Genomic DNA, 12,335 nt, shown 5'->3' with positions numbered 1-12,335 from the left:
CACAGATGCAAAAGTCCTCAACAAAATACTAGCAATCAGAATCCAACAGCACATTAAAAGGATCATACACCATGATCAAGTGGGGTTTATCCCAGGAATGCACGGATTCTTCACTTTACGCAAATCAATCAATGTGATACAGCATATTAACAAATTGAAGGAGAAAATCCATATGATCATCTCAGTAGACGCAGAGAAAGCTTCTGACAAAATTCAACACCCATCTATGATAAAAACCCTCCAGATAGTAGGCATAGAAGGAACTTACCTCAACATAATAAAGGCCATATATGACAAACCCACAGCCAACATCATCCTCAATGGTGAAAAACTGAAACCTTTTCTACTAAGATTAAGAACAAGACAAGGTTGCCCACTCTCACCACTCTTATTCAACATAGTTTTGGAAGTTTTAGCCACAGCAATCAGAGAAGAAAAGGAAATAAAAGGAATCCAAATTGGAAAAGAAGAAGTAAAGCTGTCACTGTTTGCAGATGACATGATACTATACATAGAGAATCCTAAAGATGCTACCAGAAAACTACTAGAGCTAATCAATGAATTTGGTAAAGTAGCAGGATACAAAATTAATGCACAGAAATCTCTGGCATTCCTATACACTAATGATGAAAAATCTGAAAGTGAAATTAAGAAAACACTCTCATTTACCACTGCAACAAAAAGAATAAAATAGGAATTTTAGGAATAAACCTACCTAAGGAGACAAGACCTGTATGCATAAAATTATAAGAAACTGTTGAAAGAAATTAAAGATGATACAAATAGATGGAGAGATATACCATGCTCTTAGATTAGAAAAAGCAACATTGTGAAAATGACTCTACTACCCAAAGCAATCTACAGACTTAATGCAATCCCTATCAAACTACCACTGGCATTTTTCACAGAACTAGAGCAAAAAATTTCACAATTTGTATGGAAACACAAAAGATTCCATATATCCAAAGCAATCTTGAGAATGAAAAATGGAGCTGGAGGAATCAGGCTCCCTGACTTCAGACTATACTACAAAGCTACAGTAATCAAGATAGTATGGTACTGCCACAAAAACAGAAAAATAGATCAATGGAACAGGATAGAAAGCCCAGAGATAAACCCACGCACATATGGTCACCTTATCTTTTTTTTTTTTTTTTTTTTGCAGTGCGCGGACCTCTCACTGTTGTGGCCTCTCCCGTTGCAGAGCACAGGCTCCAGACGCGCAGGCTCAGCAGCCATGGCTCACAGGCCTAGCCACTCAGCAGCATGTGGGATCTTCCCAGACCAGGGCACAAACCCGTGTCCCCTGCATCGGCAGGCGGACTCTCAACCACTGCGCCACCAGGGAAGCCTCACCTTATCTTTGATAAAGGATACTTTATAATTTTTAAGGAACATTTATATCTTTATTATTTATAGAAATCACAGTGTAATTATTTACTCAACTAACATTTACATAATATAAGATTGATAGGGAAAGAGTAAAGGGACAAAGTAGGTAATTAAGTAGTTAATCCCATGAGGGCATTAAGTAAAAAAAAATATATGGGAAACCCCTCTAAGTTAATGATCACTTAAGAAAACAGGTTTGCTTGACCACAAAACCAAGCAGGCATGCTTAGCAACAAAATCATGCAACAGAAACATGAGACATGCCCCCAAACAATAAAAAAATGGTGGCATGAGACCCACATCCTGCCCAGTGAGCTCAGTAAGTTAATGGCCCCTAGGACATGCTCTCTACCCCCATGAAAAACAATAATTTATGGAAAGGTGGAATTTCAAAGTGAAAGACCCTCATTGTACTGAGACCTAAAATAATTTTTTCATAGTGCCATGACAGTCCAGGCTTGACCATGTAGGGACAAGAAAACTCCCGTGTCCAACCTGGAGGAGGAGCTGATGACGGAGGCATGACATCTACTCAAGAATGAAGAAGAAGGTGGTCTTTTCTTCCTCCCCACTTTTCCTTTGATTATTAAACTGTAGCCCACTAAGTTCTCCAGGGCAGCACCCTGTTGCCCACCCACTTATAAGCCTCATAAGCATCCTATTCTAATAAATCACTTCTTATCTATCACTTTGCCTCTCACTGAATTCTTTCTGCATGGAGGACATAAAGGACCCGAGCTCTTCAGAGCCCCCCAAAACGTCAAATAGCGGTTTCAAGATTTTTTTAAAATACTGAATTATATAGTTCTGCTAGCAAAACTAATTTATATCCTCTGGTCTGGTCTACCAGTAGGTGCCTAAAAGTTCTGAGGCTCAGAATGTCTACCTAATAATCACTAGAGATGAATCCAATCTCTTCTCTTTCCCCCTCTCTGCACTGGCTGCTAAAGCACCCTGGGTGAATCAGGATTCTTTGGTGCCAGAGGTATAAGCTGAGTCCCACTTCACACCCTGGATTCTGCTCTCCTTGAGGTTGTCAGGAATAGAGGGTAAACTAGAGGATGAAGATAGTGGGTGTGTCCATCAGGAGGAAAAAACAAAGGAAAGACCCTATTGCTGAGCTCTTACTGCATGTCAGGTCCTGTGCCAGGCCGCCAACTAACATTGTCTCATTGATTCGTGCTGAAATCCTGTAACTTGAGTGTGCGCCATTATCTTCATGTTATGGGGAAAATGAGGCCCTTGCCTAAAGTCCTCCCACCCTTATATCCTATTCCTCCCTCAAGCCAATAACACCAGTCTTTGATTTTGTAACGAGGAGTCTTCATTTTGGTGCCTTTTGTTTAGGGCGACTGTGATGGTTAATTTTGAGTCACCTTGGTGAAGAAATGCCCAGATATCTGGTAAAACAATAATTCTGGGTGTGTCTGGGAGGGTGTTTCTGGAAGAGATTAGCATTTTAATCCATAGACTGAGGGAAGAGATCTGCCTTCACCAATGTAGGTGGGCATAATCCTACCCTTGGGGGCCTGAATGGAACAAGAAATCCAATTCTCACCTTCTCTCTCTTCTTGCCCATGAACACTGAAGCTTGTGGCTCTAGAGACTTCATACTCTGAACTTACACCAGGGGTCCTCTGGTTCTCAGGCCTTCAGCCTCAGACTTGGAATAATGCTGTCAGTTCCACCGTTTTTCAGCCTTAAACTTTGGTCTGAGTTATACCATCAGCTTTGCTGGTTCTCTAGCTTACAGACAGCAGACTGTGGGACTTCTCAGCCTCTGGAACCATGTAAGCCCATTCCCATAATAACTCCCCTCTAATACATAACTATATATACAGCTGACACTGGAAACATGGGTTTGAACTGCTTGGGTCCACTTACATAAAGATATTTTTCAATAGTAAATATAGCACTAAACCATCTGAAGTTGGTTGAATCCGAGGACGTGAAACAGATGATGGGGACAGCAGACTATGAGTTGTATGAGGTACATAACAGGTATTTGTTATATATCCTGATATGCTGATGTCAAAACATTCTATACCAGTTTTCCATAACGAGGAGAGACAGGAGGTATTAAGGGAATAAAGTCAATCTCTAATTGACATGAACTGGTTCCCCCAAATGGTATAATTTTTTTTTTACGGTATGTGGGCCTCTCACTGCTGTGGCCTCTCTCATTGCGGAGCACAGGCTCCGGACGCACAGGTTCAATGGCCATGGCTCACGAGCCCAGCCACTCCACAGCATGTGGGACCCTCCCGGACCGGGGCACGAACCCGTGTCCCTGCATCGGCAGGTGGACTCTCAACCACTGCACCACCAGGGAAGCCCCCAAATGGTATAATTTTTACCACACTATAAAAATACTAAAAACATGTTACATGCCTACATGGTTTTAAAATTTTGCTAAAAGGAATTTGGATGTCTATACTGGCCATAACTAGATTAATTCAAGAAGGACCACTACCCACCCATGACAGGCATGGGTTGGTGAGGACCAGAGGCTCAGCTTACGTGTATAGATAACACCTTCCAGAACCATGGGCACTGCCTTGTGTAGTGAAGCTTTTCCCCAGCACATTCAAAGACCAGAAACTGAGACTAATGGACCCACCAGGAGAACCACGAGGACTACTCATTTCCAGGATCATGGCCTGAGTCAGCAGTGAAGACCCTGCCAAGAGCTCTTCATGCTATTGTTTCATTGGCCACTGAGTATGTTCTCCTTGTTGTGTATATTAACCCACTGGACAGCCACAGAAATAAGCAATGCAATAAGAGATGCCCCAGATAGAATAAAGAATTTGCAGGAATGGTAAGGTTTCAGATTATAGACAACTCAGTGCCTTTTTTTTTTTACCAGTAACTGAAGATTACTGAGGTATAAACTGCAAAAACAGAATAATACATCATGGGGGGCAGCAGTCGGTTTACACTGGGGGTCTCTTTATTTCTGACCATTTATTTACAGCCATCCACCCAGGGATAACTCCAACATGTGTATCTCAAGCCTGAACTTCCTTCCAGAAATTTAGATCAATATTTCAGACTCTATAAACACATATTCCTGAATGTCCCATCAACTACCTGAGTCAAGATTTCCCCCTGCAATCCTGCACCCTTGCTGGATCACCCTTCCTTTCCCCATTCACATTGATCAGATGTTGGAAACCATGGGTCAGTTTTCCCTTCAGGATGCACCTTTGCCTAGATTTCGGAGTCCAAGTGCTCAGAAGAAAGTTTTTGATAGAGAACGAGGCAGAATACCAACTAGGCAGGGGTATTTTAGCTGTATACAACAGGCTCGGGATGATAGAATGTGTTTTCTCCACAGTGAGGACAGGGGCTGGAGCTAATCCAGATGATCCTGGGACGTCCTAAGTCTCTAAGAATCTTCAACAGCCCAGCCTGAAGCTGGACAAGTCTCTCTGGGTGGAAATCTCCCTGAGGGCTGTAACTCTCCCTTGGGGCAGGATACAGCTCTAGAATTAAACTGGGCAGTCCATGAGTATGACGCAGCAGCTTCTCCATGATGGCCATGGAGAGGAGGTTCCCACACATGCTGAAGGTCCTGAGCTGGGAACAGTGGCTCAGGGCAGGCAGGATGGCCTCAAGTTGGGAGTCCATGATCCCACACAGATCTAAGTCCAGTTCTTGGAGAGTGGCTGCAACTTTCTCCAACAGAACTTGGAGGAGCTCAGGACTAAAGTTGGTCAGAGTGACGCCACTCAGATCCAGGCCTTTTAGCTGACTGATGTTCGGGCACTGGGACAGATGTGTCACGTCTGATTCTGTAAGCTGGCAGTTGGTTATTGAGAGGTTGTCCAAGGGGGTCTTCAGGCAGCTGGAGAGAAACCAATGAATTAGGTCTTGAAAACTGGAGTGGCAGGTAAACTCCAGGTGAGAGAAAAGCCCAAGGTCAAGGTTGTTCTGACCATCAGCTAAAGGTCAATACCCAGAATACCCAATCTTATTTTAGCCTGAGTCCTTTCATCTTCCTTGTGTGACTGGGTCGAGTTCACAGAATCTTGAAAGCTCTTTCCTCATCTGTCAAGCGAATAAATTTTACTCTACTTCCTTATGAGGATGAATGAAGATTATGGCATGGACTAAAACATGCTCAGAGGAGAGTCTTACACAGAGTTTCAATCAAGTGGCATCACTGAATTTTAATATTGAGAGACACGAAAAAAAATGCTTTCAACTCAGGTTCCTTCAGTCCATGATTGGGCCCCCAGCACCTATATCTCAGGCCAAGTGAGAGTCCTGGGTGATAAGCATAGAAAACCAACCTGTACAAGTTCCCAAATCATCAACTGTGGTTTTCCAGTCTACAGGGGCTCACTTACACCCCTGCATCACCTGCAAATCACCTACCCCCACAACTTTTTTTTTTTTTTTTTTTTGCGGTACGCGGGCCTCTCACCGCTGTAGTCTCTGCCATTGCGGAGCACAGGCTCCGGACGCGCAGGCTCAGCGGCCATGGCTCACGGGCCCAGCCACTCCGTGGCATGTGGGATCTTCCCGGACCGGGGCACGAACCCATGTCCCCTGCATCGGCAGGCGGAGTCTCAACCACTGCGCCACCAGGGAAGCCCACCTACCCCTTTTTATAATCCTTTTGGCTCCAGCTCCTTAACCATCCTCTCCAGAATCATGCATTTCCCATATGTTAATTACCTTATCTGGAGCACAACACAACTTTTGCTGAAATTAATTTGAGACAGGCTCACTGTGGTCACTAAATGGGTGAGCACAGAGCTTCTCTTTAGAAACGTTCAGGTCAGCTTACATATTTTACTAGGTCATCTGATTAAAGGTAGATATCTCTTCCTAAGGCAGAAATCACAAAACCTCCATTGATAGATCTGAATGGTCTAATCTGTACCTTTTTAGAATGGTGTCCTTTTCCAGAGCGTCTCTGCTAGTTTAGCCCTCTACCTTGATTTGTGTGGTTATGTTATACCACACTTCAAGATAGAGCAGCAAAGGAGACAATGCATTCACATTCTATTGTTGTGTTTATTGTTACTCAGCCAGTATGGCCACACTTACCTGAGCATTTGGTCCAGGCAACCTTCAAGAAAGGAGGGAGATTCCATATAGAGATCCCGGAGGTGGTGAAGTCTGAGGAACTGAGAGGTAAATTGGAAAACATGCTGCTGCTGCTCCTCAAAGGCAGACAAGTAGACATCGGAGAGAAAGAGTCTCTGCACATTACTCATCTGGCCCAGGAGAGGAGCAAACATGGTCAGGGTGGACAGATGCCAGGTGCAATTCACTTGCACCTCCTGGATACAGTCCAACTGCACCCTACTCAGGACTTCCTTAATGTTTTCTGTGGGCATTGTAATGATCTTCAGCTTCTTACAGCACAGGTGTATGGAAGCTTTTCTCTGCTCCACCCACCGGATAAGGTAGATGAGGAATTCATCCAGGTTACTTTCCTTGAGGCGAAGTTCTACAAACACCTCCAATCGAGCTAATGGCTGCTTTGTTCTTGAACTGTCCTCAGCCACTCGTGCCATCACTGAGCTTGAGTGCACATGGGAATTGGATCCAGACCACATCCTCCAGAAATACTGTCCAGTATTCCTTAAATCCAGAACCTGCAGCTTGCACCTCCTGTGGGGAAACAGCAGATTGGCAGCGATGGTTTAAGAGCCACACATAACGAAACCACAGTCTCAGCATTTAGGCAGCACTCAGACTTCCCACGTGCGCTTTTACTTCACATTCCTGACATCACCTGCTGTCTTGCTCTCTTCTTCCCTCTCTGCCTCACCTTCCTCCATCTTGTTTCCCCTTCCATCCTTCCTGGTTCTCCACTTCTAGTACCTTAAGCATCCCTAGAAAGATGTGGAGACATGCTCCTTCAGGTGCCCTTTCATCTTAGGTACTCCTACATTTCTGGAAGGCATTTCCCAAAGTGAACTCGACAATGGCTAAGGCCTCTGAGCCTCTTCATTTGGCATCATCAGAAGCCTCTAGTCCATCAACTGGCCATCCACTCTTATGACACCAGCTGCCTCTCAAGGATGTCTAGGACTCTAGCAGGATACCTGGATCAGACTCACCTGGGGCGATCCTGCTGGGCAACTAGGACATCAATACCATCCAACACTGCTTGAAAGGTCCCCCAGTGAGGCATCTGCATCAGAGCCCCCAGAGGCAGGCGGACAAAGGGCCAGGTTTGCACCATGGCCTTCAGGACCTCACAGTACCTCCCATAGAAGGCCAAAATGAACAGTGGTGGGAAGAGCTCGGTGGGCAGATACTCCAAAGTGGAGATGGCCGAGGCCTCATCCCTCAGCAGGTCCATGGCCGCTAGGTCCAGGAGTCTGAGTGGGTTCCAGACACTCATGCTGACTCTGCTCCAAAAGGAATCCTGTGAATATTTGCAGGGAATAAGTCATCCTTCTCAAGCCAAGCATGAGCAGACCTTCATGTGTCTCCCTACCCTTCAGAGGAACCAATTCAGGGCCAAGGTCACTGCTCCAGCAGCAGTGGAAGAGCCTCCACTTATCCAAATGCCACTCTCGGCTCTGTTGGCACAAAGTCACAGCTCTGCCCCTTCTGGCACCATAAGAAGAGTCTCACAAGTACCATGGAGATGGAAATATCAACCACTAGCCTATCCATTTCCATCCATTCCTTTGCTTAATTATGTCTGGCTGGGAGGTGGGTATCATGAGTCTGAAAGCTGACCCCCATCTTTTTTGGGGGCAAACTCTCAGACCATCATTTAATGTCCTAAGACTATGGGAATAGGAGAGCTATGTGGACCAACACAGCCTCCATCTTCAGTTCTCACAGTTAACCTGGCTGGGAAAGATTAAGGAGATACCCTTAAAATGAGTGTCATTTGTGCACAAACTAAATATTTTAAATGTCAAGAAATAAAATTCCAAATAGATAGATGTTTCTCATTCAAAAGTGAATCTTGTTGGTTAAGATATTTTAAAATGATATACATCAAAGTGCAGATCAAAATGTTTGGTATTAAGGCAAAGCTACACTTAGAGTCAAAACAAAAACCTTTAATCCATTCATTGAAAGGGAAGAAAAAGGAAAATCTCCCTGCCATCCCTAGCTGCATGCCACCATTCAAGACCAGATTACCATAGATGAGATCTGGGTGTCCTTAACTGAGATTGTTAACTTACCAGTTCTGATGTGATTGGCAGGGTATTCAGACCTCAGTTCTGTTGGAGAACTCAGACAGTGACACCAGAGCAAGAAAATTCTGCATCTCTTCTTTGGTACCTGGGGCTTTTGTAGACCTTTCTAATCACATCATCCCCCTTTTCAACTACTATCTTCCAATCAGAAAGTTATACCTAATTAGATTCTAGACTGTCCATCAGGTTAATCCTGATTGGATCTTTGTCTTTCTTCAGATGAGTTGACTGAATCAGATATCCATTCAAGAAAGAGAAAGAATGGGGAGGGGGGGCAAGAGAGTCAAGGAATCATTCCTGATTCACTCCACAAACATTGATCGAGTTTTACTAATATGGACAGTTGTGGCTCTGGGTGTGAGACAGGAAAGGTTTAATCTCTTCCTGAATGAGAATAATAGTACCAAAAGCATGATTGTTGGCGGATCTTCAGCCAGATCAAAATAATCAGAATGTCCCAGAATTTTAAAAACTTTCTAAAACAGTGGTTTCTTTCCCCCCAAAGCCCCAATATAAAGAAGTCCTAAAGAGGAGATATAGGGATATATGTGTATGTATAGATGATTCACTTTGTTATAAAGCAGAAACTAACACACGATTGTAAAGCAATTATACTCCAATAAAAAGGTTTAAAAAAAAGTCCTTGTGTCAAGTTGCCATTTAAGTGTTCTGTGGGTAACATAGCAGATCATGAACTGATTCAAGGAGCAAGAGAAGTGCAACTGGGGATGTGTTGGTCCTCCAGGCTTAAGTCATGGCTTCTCTGATGGTGGTCAGGTAATAATCACAATGAGAAGTAAGGGTGGGGGCTGAGGAGTATGCAGCTGAATATACATTAAGTGACCCTGTGAATGACCCAAACAGTGTAAAATATGTTTGTTTTCTTCCCTATTCGGCAGGCTTGAGATTAAAATTTTTTCTCTGGAGGGAGTCTAGAAATTTACAGGGAGTAACTAAGAGAAGACGGTGTTATATCTGAGCTCCTTACTTCCCAGAAAGATGGGCTCAGCTCAGAAAATTGGCATAAAAACACTAAATCTGAGAATGTGAATGGAGAGTGAGGCACCCAGCCCTGGGAATTTGGACATTTCCAAGTCTAAGAGCCACTGAGCATGGCGCTGTGGGCTCCTTGGGAACTTGGAGCCAGGGAAGAAATAAACGTGGGTCAGTAGCAAATAACCCTGTCCTCATCATGGCAGCCGCTATGAGGAAGTATTTTCTTCTAGGTTCTTCCCACAGAGGATGATTCCCAGATGGCAATTAGCCCCAGCCATTTTCCAGGGGCTTTGGGAATCAAACCATAATCCCATTGACCCCTTTCCAAGTATATTTTGATAATTCCTGTTTCCTCAAGCTTAGCTAAGTTCAACACAGGTTCTGACTGAGGCAATGCCATTAAGCACAGAAATAAAATTCTGTTTTTCTCCTCATATTTAGCACTGTTCACAAATTTCAACCCATTTCCCTCACAGAATTCAGAAGCTATATTTGGTGTTTAAGTGTCTGTCTGTCACTTTCAGGGATGACTCCCACACTGGGCTGCAACACAGGGAGATTCTTTTTTTTTTTTTTTTTTTTGCAGTACGCGGGCTTCTCACTGTTGTGGCCTCTCCCGTTGCGGAGCACAGGCTCCGGACGCGCAGGCTCAGCGGCCATGGCTCATGGGCCCAGCCGTTCCGCGGCATGTGGGATCTTCCCGGACCGGGGCACAATCCCGTGTCCCCTGCATCGGCAGGTGGCCTCTCAACCACTGCGCCACCAGGGAAGCCCCACAGGGAGATACTTCTAAAATTTCAAGACACAAAGCAAGTGAGAACCTTCCTCAACCCCAAAGAATTCTCCATGCCTCTCTTTCCCCCATTCAATGTGATGCCCAAACATTTATTATATACCACTGGCCACCAAGGTTGGGATTCTTTGAAGGGTGTTCTCCATCTTGGTATCTGTTGGAAAGATTCCATTCACTACATTTCTATCCTGGGTATAAATGGTCTTTGCATAAAAATAAGGTAAGCTGGGTTGTACTCAATAGACATTTTAACTCCCAGCCTTTCAATTGTCTTTATTAATGAGGTGCAGTAGAACGAGATTAGTAACAATGATAATCATAAATGTCTCTGTTGAACACTCACAAGGTGGGCACTTTTCATCCACTTCTTCAAATAACCTTCACAGGAAATGTAAATGTCACTGCCCTTTCCCCTATTTTTAGGCTGGTGAACCCGATTCTGGGCCAGGGAGAACAAACTGCCCACTTCCAGGCAGTGAGCAATTGGTAGGTTCCCTCAGGTGAGAGGCTCAGAAGGACCCCACCACCACCACCACTAAGTTGTCAAACATCCTAAATGTTGGAAAGTACTGACTAACAAGACTTCACATGAAGGTCAGTGCAAATGGGGAAATCCATAAGGACAGACAGTATATCAGTGGTTGTCAGGACCTGAGAGGTTTGTGAGAAAATGGGGCATTACTCTCAGTGGGTACAGAGTTTCATTTGGGGGTGATGAAAGTGTTCTCAGATTGTGGTGACATATCTGCAATTCTGTGAATATACTAAAAAGCACTGAACTGTGTGCTTGAATTGGATGAATTGCACGGTATGTAAATTTTATCTCAATAAAACTATTATGTTTTTTAAATGTGACACTTCATGCTATGTTTTTTTTTAATTTTGGAAAACATAACTACTTTTGGTAAAAATGTATTATTTATATTCACCTGTAATGGGTTAGGAGTTGTTATGCATAATTGGATTAATAAATGAGTTTTTAACATCCTCCCACTTTAATTAATATTGAAAATGTTGTAGATATAACCCACATACACAAAAGATCTTTGGGATCCTTGATACATTTTAAGAAAATAAAGGAGTCATGAGATCAACAATCTGAGAACTGCAGAGCTAGGAAAAAGTTTAGCAGAAATGAAAGCAGTGGTTTTTCCCTACCAGCGAGAAAGTTAGGTGACACTTCTTTCCATGTTTTACTGTTATATAATCCAGCACACACCACCCAAGCACACCTGGTATGGTCTGAATGGTGAGGGTTAGCACAGGGTGACACAGCCACACTGTCTCTGCTCCTTCTCAGTTGCCTGTCTTAGTTAATAGAGCTAAACCAATCAAAAGTGCTAATATTTGGTATTGTCTTCTTCATGGTAAAACCCTTGTCTCTCTCATTTCTTTTTTCTCTCTTCCTTTTGGCATAATTTCCCAGAATAATAGTTCTCCAGTTTTATTAAAATATAATTGACATATAACATTGTATGTGTTTTATGTGTACAAATGAATGATCTGATATATGTATATATTGCAAAAAGATTATCACAATAAATTTACTTAACATCCATCATGTCACATCGTTACAAATTTTTTTCTTGTGGTGAGAACATTTAAGATCTACTCTCTTAGCAGTGTTCAAATGCAAGACATAGTATTGTTAACTTTTGTCACCATGCTGTACATTACATCCTCATGACTTATTATTTTATAACTGGAAGAGTATACATTTGGACCACCTTTATTCATTTCCCCTAACCCTAACCCTAACTATATATGCCACAAGAGAAGGCATTATATATATATTCACATTTTGCCCACTATCCTTGATGGAAACTTAGTTTGTTTCCATATCTTGGCTATTGTAAATAATGCTGCAACAGACCTGGGGGTGCAGATATCTTTTTGAGATAGCAATTTCATTTCCTTTATATTTATATACCCGGAAGTGGAATTGCTTGACAATTTGGTAATTCTAT

The 12,335-nt window shown here is 43.1% G+C and overlaps 1 protein-coding gene across 1 annotated transcript; it reads right to left on the bottom strand.

The window, feature by feature from the left end:
- Positions 1 to 4,382: 4,382 nt before the first annotated feature.
- Positions 4,383 to 8,628, bottom strand: LOC309800620 (PRAME family member 4-like). Its single transcript, XM_082614785.1, has 4 exons — positions 8,565 to 8,628; positions 7,476 to 7,786; positions 6,454 to 7,023; positions 4,383 to 5,242 (listed from the first exon to the last, which is right to left on the bottom strand). Exons 2-4 carry the CDS (start codon positions 7,760 to 7,762, stop codon positions 4,684 to 4,686), a joined length of 1,416 nt encoding a protein of 471 aa, XP_082470911.1. The 5' UTR covers positions 7,763 to 7,786; positions 8,565 to 8,628; the 3' UTR covers positions 4,383 to 4,683.
- Between the last annotated feature and the right edge of the window lie 3,707 nt (positions 8,629 to 12,335).

Source organism: Mesoplodon mirus (assembly GCF_964341445.2).
Source record: "Mesoplodon mirus genome assembly, chromosome: 3".
Taxonomy (NCBI): domain Eukaryota; kingdom Metazoa; phylum Chordata; class Mammalia; order Artiodactyla; family Ziphiidae; genus Mesoplodon; species Mesoplodon mirus.
Note: the sequence above shows the minus strand (reverse complement) of the source record. Positions and strands in the feature narration are given on the sequence as shown.

Coding starts and splice junctions, on each gene's coding strand:
- LOC309800620 (XM_082614785.1), bottom strand. CDS start 7,762: ATGAGTGTCTGGAACCCACTCAGACTCCTGGACCTAGCGGCCATGGAC. Junction 7,024..7,475: donor GCCCAGCAGGATCGCCCCAG/GTGAGTCTGATC, acceptor GTTTCCCCACAG/GAGGTGCAAGCTGCAGGTTC. Junction 5,243..6,453: donor TGCCTGGACCAAATGCTCAG/GTAAGTGTGGCC, acceptor GTTTCTCTCCAG/CTGCCTGAAGACCCCCTTGG.